General features: G+C 43.9%; 1 protein-coding gene and 1 long non-coding RNA gene across 2 annotated transcripts; one reads left to right on the top strand and one right to left on the bottom strand.

Moving 5' to 3' along the window:
* Window positions 1-2,997: 2,997 nt before the first annotated feature.
* On the bottom strand, window positions 2,998-23,455 carry LOC109916327 (zinc finger protein 850-like). The gene is made up of 6 exons (XM_048619598.1): window positions 23,405-23,455; window positions 22,022-22,878; window positions 16,382-16,486; window positions 9,930-10,026; window positions 4,991-5,093; window positions 2,998-4,211 (listed from the first exon to the last, which is right to left on the bottom strand). The coding sequence occupies exons 1-6, from the start codon at window positions 23,453-23,455 to the stop codon at window positions 3,151-3,153; spliced, it is 2,274 nt and encodes a 757-aa protein (XP_048475555.1). The 3' UTR covers window positions 2,998-3,150.
* LOC125487671 lies at window positions 17,768-21,959 on the top strand. The gene is made up of 3 exons (XR_007266021.1): window positions 17,768-17,910; window positions 19,384-19,463; window positions 21,427-21,959. It is a non-coding gene; the product is annotated as an uncharacterized LOC125487671 (long non-coding RNA).
* Window positions 23,456-24,670: the final 1,215 nt, after the last annotated feature.

Raw genomic sequence — 24,670 nt, 5'->3', positions numbered from 1 at the left:
TTTTACATGCAGTAATTGTACCATCCTCCACCACTTCCTTTGGCAGCTCATTCCATACATTCACCACCATCTGCTTGAAACAGTTGCCCCTTAGGTCCCTTCAAATCTTTCCACTCACCTTAAACCTATACATACTCCCACCCTGGGGAAAAGACCTTGTCTATTTACCCTATCCATGCCCCTCATGATCTTATAATTGTCTATAAGGTCACTTCTCATGCTCTGGCACTCTAGGGAAAATAGCCCCAGCCTATTCAGCTCCCCCCTTTAGCTCAAACCCTCCAACCCTGGCAACATCCTCATAAATCTCTTCTGAACCCTTTCAAGTTTCACCACATTCTTACTAGAGCAGGGAGACTAGAATTGCACACAGTATTCCAAAAGTGGCCTAACCAATGTCCTGTACAGCTGCAATATGACCTCCCAATTCCTATACTCAGTGCACTGACCAATAAAGGCAAGCATACAAAACACCTTCTTCACTATCCTGCCTACCTGGGACTCCACTTTCAAGGAACTATGAACGTGCACTCCAAGGCTTCTTTGTTCAGCAACATTCCCCAGGACCTTGCCATTAAGTGTATAAGTCCCGCCCTGATTAGCCTTTCCAAAATGCAGCCCCTCATTTTTATCAAATTAAACTCCATCTGCCACTCTGCAGCCTATTGGCCAATCTGATCAAGATCCCATTGTACACTGAGGTAACCTTCTTTGCTGTCCACTAGACCTCCAGTTTTGGTGTCATCTGCAAAGTTATTAACCATACCTCCTATGTTCACATGAAAATCACTTATATATAATATTAATATAATTTGGTCACCCTGTTATAGAAAAGACATAGTTAAATTGGAAAGTGTGCAAAGAAGATTTACGAGGATGTTGCCAGGATTTGTAGGCCTGAGGTACAGGGAGAAGTTGGCCAGGGTAGGACTTCATTCCTTAGAAAAAAGTAGAATGAGGGTGACCTTATTGAGGTGTATAAAATCATGAGGGGCAGATTTAGGATAAATGCATATGAGTCTTTTTCCCAGGGATGGGGAATTGAAAACTACAGGGCATAGATTTAAGATGAGGAGGAAAAATTTAAGAAGGACCTGAGGGGCAACTTCTTCATGCAGAGAGTGGTGTGTATATGGAATGGGATGCCAGAGAAAGTAGTTGAGGCAGGTATAATAGCAATGTTTAAAAAACATCTGGATAGGTAGGAAGTGTTTAGAGGGATGTGGACCAAATGTGGGCAATTGGAACTAGCTGAGTGGGCACCATGGCTGGCATGGGCCAGTTTGGGCAAAAGGGCCTATTTCCATGCTGTTGTACTCTGACACTAAAAGCAGTGGACCCAGCACCAATCCTTATAGCACACTGCTAGTCACAGGCTTCCAGTCTGAAAACCAACTCCCTGTCTTCTACCTTTGAGTCGGTTCTGTATTGAAATATCCAGTTCTCCCTATATTCCATGTGATCTAACCTTGCTAACCAGTCTATCATGAAGAACCTTGTCAAATGTCTTTCTGAAGTCCACATAGATCATGTCCACCACTCTGCCCTCATCAATCCTTTGTTACTTCTTCAAAAAATTCAACTTCAGACTGGATTTCCTATGCCCGAAGCCATGTGGACTATCCCTTATCAATCCTCGCCTTTTCAAACACATGTAAATCCTGTCTCTTAGGATTCCCTCCAACAACTTGTCCACTACCGATGTCACACTCACCAGTCTATAGTTCCCTGGCTTTTCCTTACCACCTTTCTTAGAAAGTATTGGAATAATCAAATCTGGAGGTAACATGGTATTGAATGAAGTTTTCAGCAGGAGATGCGCTGAGATAGGGCAGAAATAGCCAACATTATGGAGAATGAAATATATGGTATTAGCAATAACCTAGTCACTGATGTTCACTTTAGGTTCTGCCAGGACTACTCAGCTCCTGACCTCATTAAGTCTTTGTTCAAACACAGACTAAAGGGCTGTATTCCAGAGATGAGTTTGGAATGACCATCCTTGACATCAAGGGGCTCAAGCAAAACTGGAGTCAATGGGAATCATTGGGAAAACTCTTCACTGGTTGGACCTAGCACAAAGAAAGATGATTGTGATTGTTGGAAGTCAGTCATCTAAGCTCCAGGACACCTGTGCTGGAACTCCTCAGAGTAGTATCCTAGGCCCAACAATCTTCATTAATGACCTCCCTCCATCATGTCAGAAGCAGGATGCTGACTTATGATTACGTGATATACAGCACCATATTCTATGCTAGTTAGATGACAAGGTTAAATAGAAATTCCCATCTTCACAGTACAATTAAATCAGCAGACTACTTGGGATGAAACTTCTACACCATAAAGGCCAAGAACAATTGGAGCCTTCCACAACTAGATTAATTTAGGATACCTGATCACATGGACAAGTTGGACTGGAGAGTCTGTTTCCATGCTGTACAGCTCTATGGCTCATAAAGGATACAGAATAAACTGACAAGAGTTGAGGCTACCACAACACCACAAAGTCTGTGTCATCTACAATGCACAAGTCAGATGTGCAATGTGCAATATCCTGAAGGAGTGCAGCTCCAACAACACTCAGAAGCTTGACACCAACCAGGACAAAGCAGCCCACTTGTCTGCCATTATGTACACAAATATTCAATTCCCCAATCAAAGATGCCCTTAGTAGCAGCATTGTGTACAGTCTACAAGATGCACTGAAGAGATTCACCTTCCAAATACAAGACAATTACCAACTAGAAGGACCAGTGCAGCAGATACATAAGAACACCATCATTTGCAAGTTATGCTCCAAGGCACACACCATCCAGACTTGGAAATATAGTGCCATTTCTTCACTGTTGCTTGGTGAAAATCTTAATTCCTTCCCTAAGAGCAAATGGACTCCAGTGGTTTAAAGCACCTTCTCAAGAGCAACCAGGAATGGGCAATTAATGCAGGTCTAATCAGCAACACCCACCTCCCACGAATGATTAAAAAAAGACTTAAACATTGTAATTAACACAGAACTGGTTTATTTGACTACAATCCAGAACATTCAACACTCATTAACAGGGCTACAGGTTATTCCCATTAGCAAAAACAGATGCCAATGAATATGGTTCACTCCCCAGTAGGATTAACAGCAAAATCTAATCACCACAGTTACTTGTGAACTCGCTGGTGTCTCAGTAGGTGGGACGACCGTGTGAATCGCTTCTCACATTGAGGGCAGCTGAATGGCCTCTCTCCGCTGTGAACCTGCTGGTGGATCAGCAAGGTAGATGACTGAGTGAATCCCTTCCCACACTCAGAACAGGTGTATGGCCTCTCTCCACTATGAAACCGCTGGTGAATCAACAGATGGGATGACTGAGTGAATCCCTTCCCACACTCAGAGCAGGTGTATGGCCTCTCTCCACTGTGAAACCGCTGGTGTGTCAGCAGGCTGGATGATTGAGTGAATCCCTTTCCACACTCAGAGCAGGTGAATGGTCTCTCCCCAGTGTGAACTCGCTGGTGTTTTGCCAGATCAGAAGACCAAGTGAATCTCTTCCCACATTTGGAGCAGGTGAATGGTCTCTCCCCAGTGTGAACCCGCTGGTGTCTCAGCAGGCTGGATAACTGAGTGAATCTTTTGCCACACTTGGAGCATGTGAATGGTCTCTCTCCAGTGTGAGTGCACTGGTGTATAGTGAGGTTAGATGGGCGCTTGAACCCATTTCCACAGTGAGAGCACCTGAATGGTCTCTCATCAGTGTGAACATGCTGATGGCGCATCAGTTCCCCAGAACTTTTAAAGCTCTTTCCACAGTCTGAGCACTGAAAAGGTCTTTCATCTGTGTGAAGTCGCTGATGGCGCCGGAGTTCCCAGGAATTCTTATAGCACTTTGTGCAGTCTTGACATTTAAAAGGCTTCTCTCCAGTGTGAACCTGCTGGTGTCTCAGCAGAGTGGATGAATCAGTGAATCCCTTCCCACACTCAGAGCAGGTGAATGGCCTTTCCCCAGTGTGCCGACGGAGATGGGTTTTCAGCTCAGACGGATAACTAAATCCCTCCCCACAGTCCCCACATTTCCATGGTTTCACCCCATCATGGCTGCGCTTGTGTCTCGACAGGCCTGATGATCGGCTGAAGCCTCGTCCACACAAAGAACACGTGTACGGTTTCTCCCCACTGTGAATGGGGCTTTTTCCTTCCATGCTCAAGACCAACGAGTCAGGTTACGATAAACTGGGAGACCGTCCAATCCTGTTGTGATGTTTGGGTTACGTTTCCTGACTGCAGATCCTCTCCTTTTAAATCTGAAATTAATTGAAAACAGAGGAAAAAAAACAAGTGAGTGAACTGGCAAAATCATAAATTTCCACTGTGAACCTGCTGGTGTATCAGCAAGGTAGATGACTGAGTGAATCCCTTCCTACATTCAGAACAGGTGTACGGTCTCTCTACACTATGAAACCGCTGTGAAAATTGTGCTGAATGAATCTGGGAACTTTTGGAGCCAGCAATAGTGAAAATAGACCATGAAAACTGTTCGGATTGCCATAAAAACCCCACTGGCTCAATTCAGCAAAGGGTACTTGCCCACCCAGTCTGGCCCTACACAACATTCTGTGGGAGAACAGAGAAAGAGGGAGGTGGGAGAGGAATTTTATATATCTGCAAGTTGTCAGACTTCTGATCAACCTCCACCAACAAGTTCCCTCAAACTCATACTGTCCTGACTTTGCTAACATTAAGTACTGGATCATCAGTAATTTCCTCCATTAAAATCTTGGGAAGACTGTAGCTATTGTCTTAAGTACCTGCTACAAACACCACTTCCTCTCTAGCAATTCCATCACTCTCTCTGGCCATTGTACAATACTGGACCAGACTGTACACAATGTCATATTTCACCCCAAGACCAGCTTCTAAGCATATGCTCCAGTTTCAACACCAAGATATTTGTGCTCCTCCTAATTGCAGCCCCCTGGACATTCCTGCTTTTATTTGTTATACCTTGGCCTTCAATTGCCAAGACTATAATTTCTGGAATTGCGTTCCTAATCCTCACCCTTTTTCCTCTTAATTTTTCTCCTTTGACCTCCTCTTTAACATCTACCTATTAAGAGAGTGGGCCAGTGTTAGAGTGGAAATGCTGAGTCCTTTGCTCGAGAGATTTCTGCATGAGGAGGATGAACAAGGGTACAGGTAAGAGCACGTAAGGGCTCTAATACTCCACCTTCTTTCTGTCTAGGCTGAAGGCAGTGTTGATGGCAATTACGGCAGTGGCATGCTCCTCTTGCAGGATGTGGGAGATCAGTGAGACTTCCAGTGTCCCAGGTGGCTACACTTGCAAGAAGTGCACCCGGCTGCAGCTCCTCACAGACCTTGTTAGGGAACTGGAGCTGGATGCACGCAGGATCATCTGGGGTGCAGAGAACATAATAAATAAGAAGTGTAGTGGTCACGCCAAAGGTGCAGGCTGCAGTTAGCTAGGTGACCATCAGAAGAGGTAAGGGTGGAAGGCAGCTAGCGTCGGGTTCCACTGTGGCCACTCCCCTCAATAACAGGTACACCGCATTGGATACTGCTGGGGGGGAATGACCTTTCAGGAGCAAGGGGTCATCAAATGAGGCCATATGTTTAGAACTTAAAAACAAGAAGGGGATGGTCACTCTGTTGGGACTGGATCAAAGACTCCCAAATAGCCAATGGGTACTTGAGGAGCAGCTGTGTAGAGAAACTGCAGATACCTGTAGGAATAATAGAATAGTATTGGTTGAAGATTTTAATTTCCCCTTGTATTGATTAGGCCACCCATAGTGTAAAAGGCCTGGATGGGGTGGAATGTGTCCAAGAAAGTAACTTAACTCAACATGAAGAGGGCCTTACTCAGGAGGGTGCAACACTAGACCTCCTCTTCGGAAATGAGGTTGGACAAGTGACTGAAGTGTCAGTTGCAGAGTACTTTGGGTCCAGTGACCATAACTCTCTTAGTTTTAATACAGTTATGGAAAAAGTTAGGACAGGTTCACAGGTTAAGGTGCCAAACTGGAGGCAGGGCCAATTTTGGGGCCATGAGGCAGGATCTCGCAGAGGTTGATTGGGTGAGTTTGTTTAAAGGAAAAGGAACGAATGGCAAATGGGAAGCTTTAAAAAGTGTGATATCAAGAGTCTAGGAACAGTATGTCCCTGTGAAAAAGCTGACAGGTTTAGGGATCCCTAGCTGACGAAGGATATTGAGGCTCTGGTCAGGAAAATGAAGGCGGTATACGTTGTGTTTAAGTTATTGGGCTCAACTGAATCCCTGGATGACTAGAGGACTGTAGGAGCACACTTAAGAGGGAAATCAGAGGAGCAAAAAGAGGGTATGAGATTGATCAGACAGGTAAGATTAAAGATAATCACACGAGGTTCTGTAGCTATAGTAAGAGTAACAGGGTGGCTCGGGAGAGAATGGGTTCCCTTAAAGATCAGCATGATTGGAGCCACAGGAGATGGGGAAGATCTTTAATGATAATTTTGCCTCAGTGTTTACTGAGGCGAGAATCACGAATGCTAAGGAAATAAGGGAAACAAGTGGGGATGTTTTGGACCGCATACATATTACCACAGAGGAGGTATTTGCAGCCTTAAAGCGCATTAAGGTGGATAAATCACCTGGGCCTGATCAATACTCGGACGTTGTGGGAGGCTAGGGAAGAAATTGGAGAGGCCTTTGCAGAGATTTTTTACTTCATCTTGAGCCACTGGTGAAGTTCTGGAAGACTGGCAGGTGGCTAATGTTGTTCCATTGTTTAAGAAAGGTAGCAAAGACAAGCCAGGGAACCATAGGGCAATGAGTTTGACATCAGTGGTAGGCAAGTTATTGGAGAGGATACTGAGGGACAGGATCAACTAACATTTGGGTGGTCAAGGTCTGATTAGGGATAGTCAGCATGGATTTGTACACAGGAAGTCATGCCTGACAAATCTTTTAGAGTTTTTCGAAGAGGTGACCAAAAGGATAGATGACAGTAGGGCAGTGAATGTTGTCTATATGAACTTTAGTAAGGCCTCTGACAAGATCCTACACGGCAGGCTGGTCATGAACATAGAACATAGAACATAGAACATTACAGTGCAGTACAGGCCCTTCGGCTCTCGATGTTGCGCCGACCTGTGAAAGCAATCTGAAGCCCATCTAACCTAAACTATTCCATTATCATCCATATGTTTATCCAATGACCATTTAAATGCCCTTAAAGTGGGCGAGTCTACTATTTTTGCAGGCAGGGCATTCCACACCCTTACTACTCTCTGAGTAAAGAACCTACCTCTGACATCTGTCCTATATCTATCACCCCTCAATTTAAAGCTATGTCCCCTCGTGCTAGCCATCACCATCCGAGGAAAAAGAAGGTTAGCTCGCATCGGATCCAGGGAGAGCTAGCTATTTGGACTCAAAATTGGCTTGATGGTAGGAAGCAGACGGTGATGGTTGAAGGTTGTTTCTCCTACTGGAGACCTGTGACTAGTGGTGTGCCACAGGGGTTGGTGCTGGGACCTTTGTTGGTTGTTATTTACATAAATGATCTGGGCGTGAGTTTGTGGATGATACAAAATTAGGAGGCATCATTGATCGCGAGGAAGGTTATCAAAGATTACAGAGGGATCTTGATCAGATGGGGAAGTGGGCTGAGGTTTGGCAAATGCAATTCAATACAGATAGGTTAGAGTTGTTGCACTTTGGGAAGTCAAACCGAGGTAGGACTTGTACATTAAATGGTAAGGTCCTGAGGAGTGTTGTAGAACAAATGGACCGAGGAGTACAAGTACATAGTTCATTGAAAGTGGCGTCACAGGTAGACAGGGTGATGAAGAAGGCATTTAGCATGCTGGCCTTCATCAGTCGAGGCATTGGGTATAGGAGTTTGGATATTATGTTACAGCTGTGCAAGTCATTGGTGAGGCTGCACTTGGAATATTGTGTACAGTTTTGGTCACCCTGTTATAAGAAAGACATAGTTAAACTGGAAAGTGTGCAAAGAAGATTTACAAGGATGTTGCCAGGAGTACTAGGCCTGAGTTATAGGGACAGGTTGGCCAGGATAGGACTTTATTCCTTGTAACATAGGAGAATGAGGGCTGACCTTATTGAGGTGTATAAAATCATGAGGGGCAGATATAGGATAAATACATATAGTCTTTCTCAGGGTTGGATAATTGAAAACTAGAGGGCAGAGGTTTAAGGTGAGAGGGGAAAGATTTAGAAAGGCGCAATTTCTTCATGCAGAGAGTGGTGTGTATATGGAGTGGGCTGCCAGAGAAAGTGGTTGAAGCAGGTACATTTTAAAAACAACATTTGGATGGGTACATGGATGGGAAGGGTTTAGGGGGATATGGACCAAACGCAGGCAATTGGAACTAGCCAAGTGGGCACCATGGTCAGCATGGACCAGTTTGGGCTGAATGGTCTGTTTTCTATGCTGTATTATTCTATGACTCTGCCTCTCTAACCAGGTTTTTGGCCACCTGTTCCACTATCTCCTCCTGTGACTCTGTCAACATTACCTTCTATCACTCTGCTGAAACAGCTTTTATTACATAAAAAGTGCTATCCAAATGTGAATTGTGGGTTTCGATTTCGGCATACAGCACTGTTCATCCTTCAGTGCTGGGTGAAAATCTTGGCACTGCTTTAACAGTTTTGTGACAGCACCTGAAACTGTTATGTGATTATGTCATTGTTAGTTTTGTTTTGAGGATTTATGTTTCAAGCAATATGGACATTGGACATTTGAAAAGACATTTCTGAAGCTGTCTGCTTGGAATATTTACTGGAAATCACATGCCTAGGTTCTAGGATGTTGGTAGTTAGCTTTTGTTTTCTTTTATTTTTGATATTCCACTGGGGTACAGCCTGCTTACAGAGATACTCCAGCTCATTCACTGCATATCCGAGAGGGTTTTTTTTTTGAGGATCCAGCATAATAACAGAAACACCGTACCAGCTGTCCCCTGAAAAGCCACTTAATTATTCTTGCTGTTTCCTGAATGAACTGCATCTGCAAAGATCTGGTGATAACTGCGTGTTTAGTGACACCATCAGTGCCAAGACACTGATTGAAAACTATCTTGAACATTTCATTCTTTATCCTTTTTACTATCAAGAACTCGCAATTAGTTTATCTTTTCTAATTACCTTGTGCATGTGTGTTGCGTTATTTAGAAGAATAAATACTTATTCTCTAATGTTTCATATTGTGTGTTAATCAAATTTGTTAGTCATTGTGAAATAAATCTTGTTGTTGAAAATAGTCATCATCATAGAATCCCTACAGTGTGGAAACAGGCCCTTCGGCCCAACTAGTCCACACCGACCCTCAGAGTATCCCACCCAGACCCATCTCCCTAATCTACACATCCCTGAACAACATGGGCAATTTAGCATGGCCAATCAACCTAGCCTGCACATCTTTGGACTGTGGGAGGAAACCGGAGCACCCAGAGGAAACCATGGCAAAAATGGGGAGAATGTGCAAACTCCATGTAGACATTTGCACATGGTTGATGAATCTGTATTTTAAATTGAATGTAGGCAAAGTATAAAACAGGCCACATCGGGAACTGGGTAAAGCTTTGAAATTGATGTGATTGGTGAGGTGGTGGCTTGACAGAGAGAAATAACACACTCTCCAACCTTGGGTGTTACACACCAGCTGCTACAATAGTTCAAGGTCAAACACCATCTTCTTTACAGGCAACTAGGGAGTCACTATCTGCAGGATTTCTTTATGAAAGAGCAGGGAAGTGAAAAATGCTGATTCACTCTTGTGGAGATGCAGGATGGGTACAATAGATTGAAGAGCCTCCTTCTGCATTGTAATCATTAAACAATTCTATGACTCAATGAAAGGGGACTAGCGCTTGGGGACCAGGGAACAAATTTGGCAACCAACACCCACCTTCATACAATCCGGCTCTTCATTGTCCTGTCTGTGTTTCCAGGCTCGGTTCTCTGAGCAACACTTGCAATCAAATAATGGATAAATACTGCAGCTGTTGGAAATCTGCAAGAAAAAGAGAAAATGCTGCTGTTTAGACAATCTCTATGGAAGAAGAAGTAGAGTTAATATTTTGGCATGAGCAGAATCAATTAGGGTAATAAAAATATTGAAGAATTTGATGGTTTGTACAAATTCAGAAATGAAACAGAAATGGACCATCGTGCAGCGGAATCAATTCCTGACTACAAAACATACTGCGAGAAAATAGAGGTGGCAAGTGAGCAGCATTTGGTTGAAAGTAACAGTAGAATACTAAATAGAGCTAAAATAAGCCCATTATTTGAGAGAGGACAGTAGACAATGGTAGAGAGGTGCTTACGGAGCACAGATGTAAAGAAGAGCAATGGATTGACGTGAATTGAGATTCACTGGAAAAGAATCACACCAATCCCACAGCCAAAGAATCTCTCACAAATAACACAGCATAAACCTGAAAACTCTACGTTGTCGATGAACAGCCAAAAGACTCACCTTTGGAACAACTGCACCGATTTCTGGTTTAAAATGTCCTATTCGAGTCTGCAACTGGCTGAGGAGACAATGCTGGCCAGGCAGCATCAGAGGAGCAGGAAAGTTGACATTTTGGGTTGAGACCCGAAGTCGTCCTCCTCCCTCCGGAAGAAGGGTTCTGACCCAAAACTTTCCTGCTCCCCTGATGCTGCCTGGCTGCTGTGTTCCTCCAGCTCCATACTGTGTTATCTCTGACTCCAGCATCTGCAGTTCTTGCTGTCTCTGCTGCGAAGTTACCTTCTGTGGAATTATGACTGAACACCTCTGATAAATTCCTCAATAAATGCAGTTGGAATGATATCAGAAGCACTGAAGTCAGGAGAAGATCTCACTGTTGAGGACATATTCCAAGTGCAGTGATGATGTCACCACACAACTGTCAGTCAGTGCACAATGACATCACACACACATAAACACAGAAAATATGGGTCTGTGCAAACCAATGATCACCTGCCATCACAAAGTATGACAAAGATGAGAATGTGGGTGGGATGATAAATAAGTTTGCAGATAAGGGAAAGATTGGCTAGAATGTTTACAGTGAGGAGGAAGGTGGAAGGTGTTGGGTTACAGGAAGATATACTTAGACTGGTCAGATGCGCAGATCAGTGGCAGATGGAATTTAACCCTGATAAATATGAGGTGATGAACTTTGGAACAGGGTATAAGTCAGAGAGAGTACTCGATGAACAGCAAGACACTAGAAAGCTTGGAGGAACAGAGGAACGGTGGAGTGCTTGCAGATCCTTGAAGGTGGCAGGACAGGTTGATAGGGTAGTAAATGAGGCACGCGGTATATATTATACAAGCAGGATAGTTATGTCAGAGCTGTACAGAACGATGATTTGGTCACAGTCAGAGAACTGGAAGCATGGAAACAGACCCTTCAGTCCAACTCATCCACGCCAACCAGATATTCTAAATTAATCTAATCCCATTTGCCAGCATTTGGCCCATATCCCTCTAAACCCTTCCTATTCATGTACCCATCCAGATACCATTTAAATGTTCTAATTGTACCAGCCTCCACCACTTCCTCTGGCAGCTTGTTCACCACCCTCTGTGTGAAAAAAAAATTGCCTCTTAGGACCTTTTTAAATCTTTACCCTCTCACCTTAAACCTATGCCCTCTAGTTTTGGACTCCCCTACCCTGGGGAAAAGACCTTGGCTATTCACCCTATCCATGACGCTAATGATTTTATAAACCTCTATTAGGTCACCCCTCACCCTCCGATGCTCCAGAGAAAATTGCCCCAGCCTATTCAGCCTCTCCCTATAGCTTAAATTCTCCAACCCTGGCAATATCATTGTAAACCTTTTCTGAACCCTTTCAAATTTCACAACATCTTTCCTATTGGAGGGAGACGGGAATTGAATGCAGTATTCCAAAAGTGGCCTAACCAATGCCCTGTACAGCTGCAACATAACCTCCCAATTCCTATACTCAATGCACTGACCAATAATGGCAAGTATACCGAATGCCTTCTTCATTATCTTGTCTACCTGGGACACCACTTTCAAGGAACTATGAAGTGACACTCAAAAGTCTCTTTGTTCAGCAACACTCCCCAGGACCTTACTATTAAGTGTATATATCCTGCCCTGATTTGCCTTTCCAAAATGCAGCACCTCACACTGACCTAAACTCCATCTGCCACTCCTCAGCTCATCAGATCAAGGTCTCATTGCTCTCCGAGATAATCTTTTTCACAGTCCACGACAAAACCAATTTTGGTGTCACCTGCAAACTTACTAACCACACCCAAATCACTTATATAGATATCAAAAAGCAGTGGACACCCCACCGATCTTTGTGGCACAGGCCTCCAGTTTGAAAAGCAACCTTCCACCACCATTCTCTGTGTCCTACCTTTGAGCCAGTCTGTTTCCAAGTGGCTAGTTCTCCTTGCATTCCATGTGATCTAACCTTCTCAACCAGCCTACCATGAGGAATCTTGTCGAATGTGTTACTGAAGTCCATATAGATCACGTCCACCGCTCTGCCTTCCATCCTTTTCGTCACTTCTTCAAAAAATTCAATCAAGTTTGTGAGATATGATTTCACACGCACAAAGCCATGTTGACTGTCGCTAAACAGTCATTGCCTTTCCAAACATACGCAAGTCCTGTCTCTCAGGGTCCCCTCCGACAACTTGCCCACTGCTGACGTCAGGCTCACCAGTCTACAGTAAAACCCGAAAAAACTGCAGATGCTGTAAATCAGGAACAAAAACAGACATTGCTGGAAATGCTCAGCAGATCTGGCAGCATCTGTGGAGAGAAATCAGAATTAATGTTTCAGGTCAAGTGACCTTTCCTCAGCGCTCTCGATCCAAAATGTTAACTCTGATTTCTCTCCACAGATGCAGCAAAACCTGTCAAGCTTTTTTAGCAATTTCTGTTTTTGTCACCAGTCTATAGTTCCTTGGCTTTTCCTTATCACATTTCTTAAATAGTGGCACCATATGAGACAACCTCCAGTCTTCTGGCAGCTCACCTGTGGCTATCAATGATATAAATATCTCAGCAAGGGGCCCAGCAATCACTTCCCTAGCTTCCCACAAAGGTCTAGGGCACACCTGATCAGGTCCTGGGAATTTATCCATCTTTTTAAGATGTCCAGCACCTCCCCGTCTGTAACATGGACCTTTTTCAATAAGTCACTACTTATTTTGCCTGCCACATTCTTCTCCACAGTAAACACTGATGCAAAATAATTAATTAGGGATGGTCAAAATGGTTTTGTACAGGGCAGGCCATGTCTTACTAACTTGATTGAATTTTTCAAGGAGGTGACAAAGGTGATCGATGAGGGTAGAGCAGTGGACGTTGTTTACATGGATTTTAGTAAGGCTTATGACAAGGTCCCTCATGATAGGCTCATCTAGAAGATTAAGGTGCATGGGATCCAGAGTGACTTGGCTGCGTGGATTCAGAATTGGCTTGTCCATATAAGGTAGAGAGTAGTGGTGGGAGGGTGTTTTCTCAGGCTGTATGTCCGTAACTGCTGGTGTTCTGCAGGGATCCATACTGGGACTTCTGCTGGTTGTGATATATATAAATGACTTAGATGAAAATGTAGATGGGTGGGTTAGCAAGTTTGCAGACGATACAAAGATCAGTGGAGTTGTAGATATTTTAGAAGTTTGTCAAAGAATACAACGAGTTATAGAGCAGTTGCAGATATGGGCAGAGAAATGGCAGATGGAGTTTCATCCAGGTAAGGGAGAGGTGCTGGACTTTGAGAAATCAAATGTTAAGGCAAAGTACACAGTTAGTGGCAGGACTCTAAACAGCGTTGACATACAGAAGAGGTTCAAGAAAGTAACCACACAGGTAGATAGGGTGGTAAAGAAGGCATATGGCATGCTTGCCTTTATTAGTCAGGGAGTTGAGTACAAGAGTCAGGATGTCAGGTTGCAGCTTTGTAAGACTTTGGTTAGGCCACACTTACAGTATTGCGCTCATTCCAGCGTCACATTATAGGAAGTATGTGGAGGCTTTGGAGAGGGTGCAGAGGAGGTTTACTAGAATGCTGCCTGGATTAGAGGATATGAACTATAAGGAGAGACTAGAAAAACCCAGGTTGTTTTCTCTTGAGCAGCGGAGGCTGAGGGGAGACTAGATAGAAGTTTATAAAATTATGATATGCATAGATAGGGTTGATGGTCTCATTCCCACAATTGAAGTGTCTAATACTAGGGGACATGCATTTAAGATGAGGGGGGGGAAGTTCAAGGGAGACGTGAGAGGCATGTCATTTTACACAGAGTGGTAGGAGTCTGGAACGCACTGCAGGGGTGGTGATGGAGGCAGATATGATAAGGGCATTTAAAGGACTTTTAGACAAGCACATGAATATGCAAGGAATTGAGGGATATGAACCAAGTGCAGGTAGAAAGGGTTAGTTTCATCTGGCATAATGTTCAGCACAACATCGTGGGCTGAAGGGCCCATCCCTGTGCTGTACATTTCTAAGTTCTAAAGTATTTGTTTAGTACCTTCCCCATCTGCTGCGGTTCCACACATAGGTGGCCTTCCTGATCTTGAAGAGACCCTATTCTCTCCTTTGCCACTTTTTTGACCTTAATGTATTTGCAGAATCCCTTTGGATTCTCCTTAACCCTATTTGTCAAAGCTATCTCATGTCCCCTTTTTGCCCTCCTGATTTCCCTCTTAAGTATACCCCTATACCTTTACACTCTTCTATGGATTCATTCCATCCCTGCTGTCTATACTCGGCATATCCTTCCTTCTTATTCTTGACCAAAGTCTCAATTTCTCTAGTTATTCAGCAGTCCCTACACCTACCAGCCTTGCCTGTCATCCGAACAGGAACAAACTGTCACTGGACTCTTGTTTATCTCATTTTTGAAGGCTTCCCACTTTCCAGCCATCCCTTTACCTGCGAATACCCACCTCCCATCAACTTTTGAAAGCTCTTACCTAATACTGGCAAAATTGGCCTTCCTCCTATTTAGAACTTTAACTTTAGATTCAGTCTACCTTTTCTATCACTATTTTAAAACTAATAGAATAACAATCTCAGGCCCCAAAGTGCACCCCCACTGATACCTCAGTCACCTGCCTCCCTTATTTCTTCAAGAGTAGGTTAAATTTTGCTCCTTCTCTGGTAGGTACATCCACATACTTAAATTCCTCTCCATCCAAGCCCTTATCACTATGGCAGTACCAGTCCATGTTTAGAAAATTAAAATCCCCTACTATAACCATATTATTTTTACAGATAACTGAAATTTCCTTACAAAATTGTTTCTCAATCTTCCGCTGACTATTGGGCGTCTATAGTACAGTCTCAACAAGGGGATCATCCCTTTCTTATTTCTGGAATACTGTGCGTGAAATTACTCCACAGAGGCTGGTATCCCGTCACGAAGTCACCCTTTATTTACACATGAACAGTCCTTGACTATAGTCCTGCCTCATACAGAGTCAGGCACCACAGTGGCAGTATCTCTGACACTCAACCTTATTGTGTCAGTCAGGGCTCCCTGACTGGACAAGATTATCAACCCCATTCAGGGAACTCATATTCTATGAAGTCCAGGTGGCTAACCTCATTACAATCTCCGTAGTGTGCAGTTCTGGTCACCACACTATAAGAAGAATGTGATTGCACTGAAGGGGCTGCAAAGGATAGTCATCAGAACGTTGCCTGCAATGGAACATTTCAGCTATGAAGACAGGCTGGCTAAGGCCAGGTTTGGAGCAGAGAAGGTTGAGTGGAGGGACTTGATAGAGATGTATAAAATGACAAAGGGCATGAACAGGAAGAATAGAAAACTGTTCCTCTTCAGTGAAGGGTTGATACGAGAGGCATAATTTTAAAGTGAAAGGCAGGAGGATTATAAGAGATTTGAGGAAAACCTTTTTCGCCCAAAAAGTGGTAGGGATCTGGAGTGCACTACCTGAGAAGGCAGTTGAAGTGGGAAACCTTACAATCTTTAGCAAGTACTTGGGCAAGCACTTGAAACATAACATTCAAGCCTTTGGGCCTAGTGCGGGTAGTAGTATACTTTTAGTAGTGCAAATCTGATAGGTTGAAGGGCCTCTTCTGTACTGTATGACTATGAGGTGAGGGTCCTGGAGAGGGTGCAGAGGAGATTTACTGGAATGGGTTGAAGGATGAGGAATGTTAGTTGCAAGTTTAAATTAGAGAAATTGTGGTTATTCTCTTTACAGTTTGGGATTGAGGCAAAGTTCAAATAGGTTTAGATACGGAGATGAAGAAAAGCTGATCCCAAAAGCTGATTGTAAGAGGAGAGTGGAATATGAGGAAGAAAACAGTATGCAGTCTGTGGCCATAAGCTGATATTCAACACTTACACTGAAAGACTGATAACACCCAGTTCTTGATAAAGTGAGTGACTCTCAGATCTTGGTTTGATGTTTAATTTCCAGTTTCCTTTCTGAAAATCCTCTTCTAAAATCCTGCAAAAGAGATTTACAAAAGCCATCACTGCCAGGCCAGGACAGAACAGAAATTTAGAAGGGTCAAATATTTCTTTAGATTGAGTTTGATGAATATGAGCCCTCCTATTCTAACACCCACAAGACGACTGACAGGAACAGAGGTCAGATCATTCGGGAAGCATGGTGGCTCAATGGGTAGTACTATTGCCTCTCAGTGTCAGGGACCTGGTTTCAATTCCACTGTCACGTGACTGTCTGTGCACAGTTTGCACATTCTCCGTGTCTGCATGGGTTTCCTTTGGGTGCTCCAGTTCCCTCCCAGAGTCCAAAGATTGGCCATGCTAAATTGCCCATAACATCCAGAGATGTGCAGGTTAGGTGGGGTAGCCATCGAAAAGGGTTGGAAGGGGGGGGTGACGGCCTAGTGGTATTATTGCTGGACTGTTAATCCAGGGGCCCAGATAACATTTAGGGGGACCTGGGTTCGAATCCCACCACGGCAGATGGTAGAATTAAAAATCTAATGATAACCATGAATCCATTGTCGATTGTTGGAAAAAACCGTCTGGTTCACTAATGTCCTTTCGGGAAGAAAACTGCCATCCTTATTAGGTCTGGCCTACATGTGACTCCAGGCCCACAGCAATGTGGTTGACTCTTAACTGCCCTTTGAGCAATTAGGGATGGGCAGTAAATGCTGGCTAGCCACTGATGTCCACATCCGATGAATGAATAAGAAAAATATCTACTGAAGGTCAGCGTGGACTCCATGGGCTCAGTGCCTTGTTTCCACACTGTAGAGATCCCATGATACATGGTGACAACGACACGGGAACCACAGAACATGATTTGCCCTCTTTGCTTCACTACCACCGCTCTGCTTCATCAATAGGTCACTGCGACTCAAAAACTTATGCAGCTTCGTGGACAAATTGTGGCCATTCTGAAACTGCTCCTTGGAATTTCTATGCCATTGAAACAATTGCGCCCCGCCCCCCAAAAAAGATGGCGGCCGCGCATGCACCCCTGTGCACATTGCCCCTATTAAAAATGGCGGCCGTTTATTCGGGCCTAACATTGGAAGCTACGGCCTCGCTCTGTGCAAACAACTGGAACAGAAAATTTATTTCGTAGGTCTGGGACTTACGCAACATGTTTAATAAACCTCTCCGTCCACGAAGCGGGTCCATAGCTCCATCGGCACAACCAATATTCTTCATCGTTTACGGACCCGACAAAAAAAACACCTCACCTACACCCGCAATCACTCCGCGCATAGTTCATACACGCCAACACATTGTGCCTGCGCTCTGCTTTGAGAAATAGGGGGCGTTCCCACAGCTGGGAATGCTGGGTATCAGCAAACAAGCTCTGGCCGTCACAGTGGTTCAAGCATCATCCGTGGAGGGAAAGTCGATCCAGTGTGGTGCTGGAGGAATTCAGTAGGTCAAGCAAAATCAGAGGAGCAGGAGAGTCGACGTTTCGGGCCTAGACCCTTCATCAGGACAGTTCCGAGAAAACGATGTTGATTGTTCAAATTAAGTGATCGGAATATGAGAAAGGCAGAACAATGGCGTTTGTGTAACTGGAATGAACACAGTCCCACAAGAACAAAAACAAAGTTGCTGGAAAAACTCAGCAGGTCTGGCAGCATCTGTGAAGGAAAAAAACAGAGTTAACGTTTCGGGTACGGTGACCCCTCAGAACGAAGTGGGGATGGGAGAGGGGACGTGGTGGCAGAGAATACAACCGTTAAAGCTAAAAGAAAACGAGTGGGTTCACAATTTGAAGGCATTGAACTCAATATTGATCCCAGAAGGTTGTAAAATGCCTGGTTTGAAGATGAGCTGTTGTTCCTTCAGTTTTTGCTGATTCACTGGAGCATCACAGCATGCTGAGGACAGACATGGGTATTTGAGCAGGACATTGTGTTAAAATGACCAGCAATGGGAAGGTTGGGCCATGCTTGTGCACGGATCAGACGTTTCTGCAAAATGGTCACCCAGCCTGTGTTTGGTTTCTCCAACGTCGGGCAGGCCATATTGGGTGCAGTGAATGCAAAACACAAGATTGGAGGAGGTATAGGTGAAATGCTGCTTCACCTAGCCCTTGGATGGTGAGCAGGAGGAGGTGAAGGGGCTGTGGGAAGAGGGGTAGTGTTGGAGGTCGAGGAATGAATCTATTCCTTCCCTTTTAGCTTTTCTTGTTATATTCTCTGTCATCATGTCCTCTCTCCCATCCCCAGCGGGACTCTGTTCTTTCCAATCTGGCTGTTGGACATACCATTGTTCTGCCATTTTCACATTCTGATCGCTTAATCTAAACTACCAACATCCTTTTACCCCAGCACTCCAACCTCCCTCCCCACTGTTGCATAAATGGTACCCGTTCAGCTCTGATGAAGAGTCAACTAGACTCGAAATGTTAGTTTGCTTTCTCTCATAGAATCCCTACAGTGTGGAAACAGGCCCTTTGGCCCCACAAGTCCATAATGAACCTCAGAGCATCCCACCCAGACCCATCCCCCTATAACCCACCTAATCTACACCTCCCTGAACACTATGGGCAATTTAGCATGGCTAACCTGCACATCTTTGGACTGTGGGAGGAAACCGGAGCACCCAGAGGAAACCCACGCAGACACAGGGAGAATGTGCAAACTCCTCACAGACAGACGCCCGAGGCTGGAATCGAACTCAGGTCCCTGGCGCTGTGAGGCAACAGTGCTAACCACTGTGCCATCTTGCTGCCCACTCCCATGGATGCTGCCAGACCTGCTGTGATCTCCAGCATTTTATGTTTTCAATATAGATTCCAAGCACCTGCAGTTATTTGCTCATACCAATGCTGGGTAACAGCTCTGTCATTGAAGACTCGTCTTGTAATGCAATTTGTTTTGTTGTATTTCGGTACAGGCAAAGGCTGAGAAGGCTAAATGATAAAACTAGGCATCAAAGTTTACTAGAAGCTGTCAGCAAGGTGACAATTACATAAGGTGAGCCAGGCACACCTCCTTTGTATTGAAAACTCTCATGTATATATACAAATGGAGCAACATCCAGGGGATTATGACTGACCAAAAACTGTCTGGATCAGCCATTTAAATACTATGGCTACAAAAACCAGTAAGAAGCTCAGATATTTTGAGGCAAATAAATCACCTCCTGTCTCCCCAGTACCCAGCCATCATCATCATCAAAGCAAGTATGTGACCAAATACGCTCTGTTATATTCTGTTATATGACTGAAGTTTTCAAAATCAAGAGGGTCTAGATGCAGAAGATAGGTAGAGATTGTTTCTGTTCATACATGGATCAAGAACTGAAGGGCATAAATTGAAAGTGAAATGCAAAAGAAGCAAATGCAAGGTGACAGAAACCTTTTTCACAGCAGATAGTTAAGGTCTGGAATGCACTGCCTGGAAGTGTGGTGGCGTCAGCTTTAACCAAGACATTCAAAAGGGGAATCAGATAATTATGTGAATAGCCAAAATGTTCAGGCTAAGTGGAAAGGCAAGAAAATGACACTAAGTCATGTTGCTCATTTGGACAACCAGTGCAGATACAATGGGCATATAGGCCTCCGAATGCATCACAACAATTCTGTGATTCTGTTTTGATCTTTCCAAGCAATCTGCTGTCTGGCTCTTCAGTCCACACAGTCTGATCAGGTTCACCTCGTAGATCAGTCATACTGTGATAGATGGCAAGCCTGTTACAAAACAGAAATCAAAACATAGCAGTTAAGAGTAGCTACTCAAGGAAGTCAAAAATTGGAAAGTGGTGTTCCACAGGGAGGAAAAATGAACCCTCAGTTATTAGCAATTTAGAAGAAGTTGAGCATCAGAAATATGAATGCCAATTTTACAATATTGGGGGCAGAATTCCAGTAAACCACAAACAGGTATTTACAATTAATAAAACGTGGTAGCACAGTTCATTACATCTTTAATTCGACTGCTGACCGAACAAGTCACGAAGAAGTGATAAACTGCTTTGTTTATAAATTAGTTATCAAATTGAGAGGTAAAGTTAACAGTGAGGAGGATGACTACAAAGTCCTGGTCACTGACAAGTACACATCAACAAAGTAGAGAATTCCTGGTAACACAATGCAAATCCTGTTTTATTCGGAAATCAAACATCGATTGTATAATTGTACCAGCATTTAATAGCTACTGTGATCTCTTTAATCTGCTGTTCACATGCACTGATTGATCCATTTTCCTTATGCATTCAAGATTTGGGCTTTGCTAGCTACGCCAGTATTTATTGCCCAGCCCTACTTGGTCTGCAGATGGTAGATGAAGTAGTGGAGGCAAGTATAATTACAATATTTAAAAGACATTTGAACAGGTTCATGAATAGGAAAGGTTCAAGGGATATGGGCCAAACACAGACAAATGAGACTGGTTCAGTTTAGGAAACCTGGTCAGCATGGATAAGTTGGACCGAGGGGTCTGCTGCTCTATGACTCGATGGTAATGCTGAGCTGCCTTCTTGAAACGTTGCAGTTCATGTGGTGTGGGGAGACTCACAATGCTGACTGGGAGGGAGTTCCAGGATTTTGAGCCAGCACAGTGAAGGAAAGGCAATTTATTTCCAAGTGAGGATGGTGAGTGAATTGTAGGAAAACTTTCTGGTGCTGATGTTTCCATGTATCTGTTGCTGTTGCCCTTCTAAAAGGTAACAGTTGCAGGTTTTGAAGTGAGTTACTCACGGTAGAATTCCCAGTCTCTGACCTGCTATTGCTCACTGTGAAAAGCACTACATAAATACAAGATGGCGGTTTAAAACAGTTGCCTCAGAACTGTCAGAAAAACGCATTAAAACTTCGCTGAATGACCATATGCGTTTTTAACCTAGAAACTTAATTCTGCCGTTTCGTTTAGACAGGAACACAGCAAAGCTTTACACCAATCTCTGATTTAACGGAACGTATCCACTGTTCTTGTCTAGAAACACAGCTATAATGGAGCCTCTTCCATCTTTGGTGAAGATCAGAACAATGATAGTTACAAAAAAGAAATTAGACGCTGGATTCACAAGGAACTTTGGAACTGTCTTTCCAACCATTCTGCCCTGTGGCCTTTCACATTACACAGCCTGACCTTGGTAAATGTGAACACATATTATACAGAAGCAACTGTCACATATTCCTTACACACCTTCAAATTAATCCACAAGTGGTCTTTGCTGCAGTGAAGAGATGAAAAAGACTAAAATGCTGTTTGTGTCTCTCAGTGTGACCCAGAAGGACTATGACCAGGGTGAAACTCTGTTCCCGTTGTACAATTTTTTCCTCAGATGGTCCTTTTTGATCTCCATCCTGGTGATATTCAACACTCAGGTGGGAGAGAGAAAAAATTAAAACAGTGAGTTTGAAATAAAGGTTGACGGGCTGTTTGATATTTATCTGAAATAACAAGCAGCAAACCACTTTTATTTTGTTTTTAAAATCAATATAAAGAAGCCAACTTGTCAGAATGAAAGAATTCAATCCTTAACATGAGCAACAGCGACAATAACTACTGAAACTAATCCCTGTTATCACTTGTGAGTTCGCTGGTGTGTCAGGCAGGAGGATGACTGTGTGAAACCCTTCCCACAAACAGAGCAGATGTATGGTTTTTCTCCAGTGTGAACTCGTTGGTGTATCAGCAGATCCTTTTTACATTTAAAGGTCTTTTCACAGTCAGAGCATTGAAAAGGCCTCTGATCAGTATGAACAAGTTGATGTGTCAGAAGGTGAGATGACCGAGTAAATCCCTTTCCACATATGGAACAGATGAACGGCCTCTCCCCAGTGTGAACTCGCTGATGAATCAATAGGTCAGATGAATTAGTAAATCCTTTCCCACACAAGGTACAGGAGAATGGCCTCTCCCCAGTGTGAATGCGGTGATGTGTCAGTAGTTTGGACGGTCGATTAAATCCTTTCCCACAGATAAAGCAGGTGAACGCACTCTCCCCAGTGTGAGTGCGCTGGTGTTTCAAAAGTCTGGATAGTCGGTTAAATCCTTCCCCGCACACGGTACAGGAGAATGGACTCTCCCTAGTGTGAATTTGCTGGTGTTTCAGCAGGTAGGATGATTGAGTAAATCCCTTCCCACACACAGAGCATGTGAATGGCCTCTCTCCACTGTGAGTTTGCTGATGCCTCAGAAAGTTTGATGACTGACTAATGGCCTTCCCACATATAGAGCAGATGAGTGAACTTTGCTCTTTGTGAAGTTGCTTGTGTCTCAGAAGATTGGATGAATGAGTGAATCCCTTCCCACACACAGAGCAGGTAAATGGTCTCTCTCCAGTGTGGCTGCGTTGATGAATTTCCAGCTTTGATGGGGAACTGAATCCTTTCCCACAATCGCCACATTTCCACGGTTTCTCTGCGGTGGTGTTCTCGTGTCTCTCCAGGTTGGATGATCAGTTTCCTCCTCCACAACAGTTTCTCCCACGGCCAATGGTGCGATGTTTCTTCAGACTTTGCAATCGGTTAAAACATTTCTTCTTAAATATCAAATGTTCAATGATACCCAGTCACTGTTTCACTGAGTGAATCGGTCAGATTTTGACTGTGATGCTTGGTTTAGATTTGTTTCTTCAAAGCCTTCCTTTCAAAAATCCTATAAAAGGAGTTTACAAAAGTCAGTTCAAGATAGAAATACAGAACACAGGTTTGTACCCCCTCTATCATGCTAATGGTGTGTGTGTCCCTGTCAAGGCCAATATTTTTCGCCCATCCTAACTGCCCTATGAAGATGGGTGGTGAGCTGGTTTCTTGAACCATTGCAGTCCATATGGTGTGGGTGCAGCCACAGTGCTGTTAAGGAGGGAGTTCTAGGAGTTTCAATGGCAATATAGGTTTAAAGCTTACTTCTCATGGTGGGGAAGTCACTCATAAAGCAGTTGAAGGTGGATGGCCCTAGGTCACTACCCTGGGGATGACCTGAGATGACTGACCTTCAACAACCACAACCATCTCCATTTGGGCAAAGTCTGATTCCAGGCAGAGATTTCATTCCCGCTATTAGGCCTCCTAATGCCACACTCAGTTAAATGCTGTAGTGATATTCGAAGCAGTCACCTTCGCCTCACCTCCGGAAGTCAGCTGGTTTTGTCCATGTTTGGCCCTGGTTTGGATCCTCCCTCTGTCCCCAAGACAGCTCCTCCTTCATCCTCGCCGCCGATTCTACCGAGTCCGACACCCAACAAAGAAACTGCCCAGAATCCTCTGCGCCCAGCACTGGAAGCATGCGTACTCTGCGCCTCTACAAAGGCGCGCCATAGCGCGCTGTCGCGAGCGCTCAGTATTATGGGATATGCAATCACCATTGCTCTGATAAACTAAAAAAACTGTTCTAACACAAAAGAATCGATTGGAGAGAAAATAAAGCGAACATTCCAAAATACTTGTCCCAATAACCAGGTTTTCAGTACATTTTGTTCCTAAACTCGAAGTCCTGAAGCTAAGAGAGGATCAAAACCGCAAAACTAAACCGCGTAAGACATTATTGCTCGCAGCCAACCATATGGGAATCATCTACTCCTGTTTGCAGCAGAAAACTGCCAGTTACACGGGAGCAGGATAAAACATTCAACACTGCGTAGAAATAGAAATACAAATTATTCTGTATCTATCCTAAATTCTTTTGTCACATCAGCAAGATGTGGGTTGATTTGTCTAGTCACTGTATATGCAATATTGCATTCAATGATTTATGAAAGATTCTTCCAACCATAGTATGAGTGAAACTGGAAATTATTTTTGATCAAATTGGTATCACAAAAAGAGCTTCATTCAGAAAGACAAGATGAAAATCTGCAACTGAACCAAAATTTTAACACCATCTCCCAAAACCACAACAGCTAGAAGAACAAGAGCAGCGGGTGCATGAGAAATCCATCACTCCACGACATTCAGCAGCAAGTTCACCATGGAGAGAGGCTGTTCGCCTGCTCAGGGCATTGGTGAAGGGCGTTAATCAAGTATCAAACCCACAGAGAAACCAGGGGAGTCCGCAGGGTTGAATTTTACTGTTAATCACTTCCAGGACTGGACCACGTTCACACTGAGAGCTTTATATTTATTTCTGCTGACATTAAAACAAAAGTACAGAGGTTAATATTTTGGCAGAGACAGCAGGAACTGCCGATGCTGGAGAATCTGAGATAACAAGGTGTAGAGCTGGATGAACACAGC

This window comes from Rhincodon typus, chromosome 43 (assembly GCF_021869965.1).
Source record: "Rhincodon typus isolate 14 chromosome 43, sRhiTyp1.1, whole genome shotgun sequence".
Lineage (NCBI taxonomy): Eukaryota > Metazoa > Chordata > Chondrichthyes > Orectolobiformes > Rhincodontidae > Rhincodon > Rhincodon typus.
This window is presented reverse-complemented; position numbering and strand designations above follow the sequence as displayed.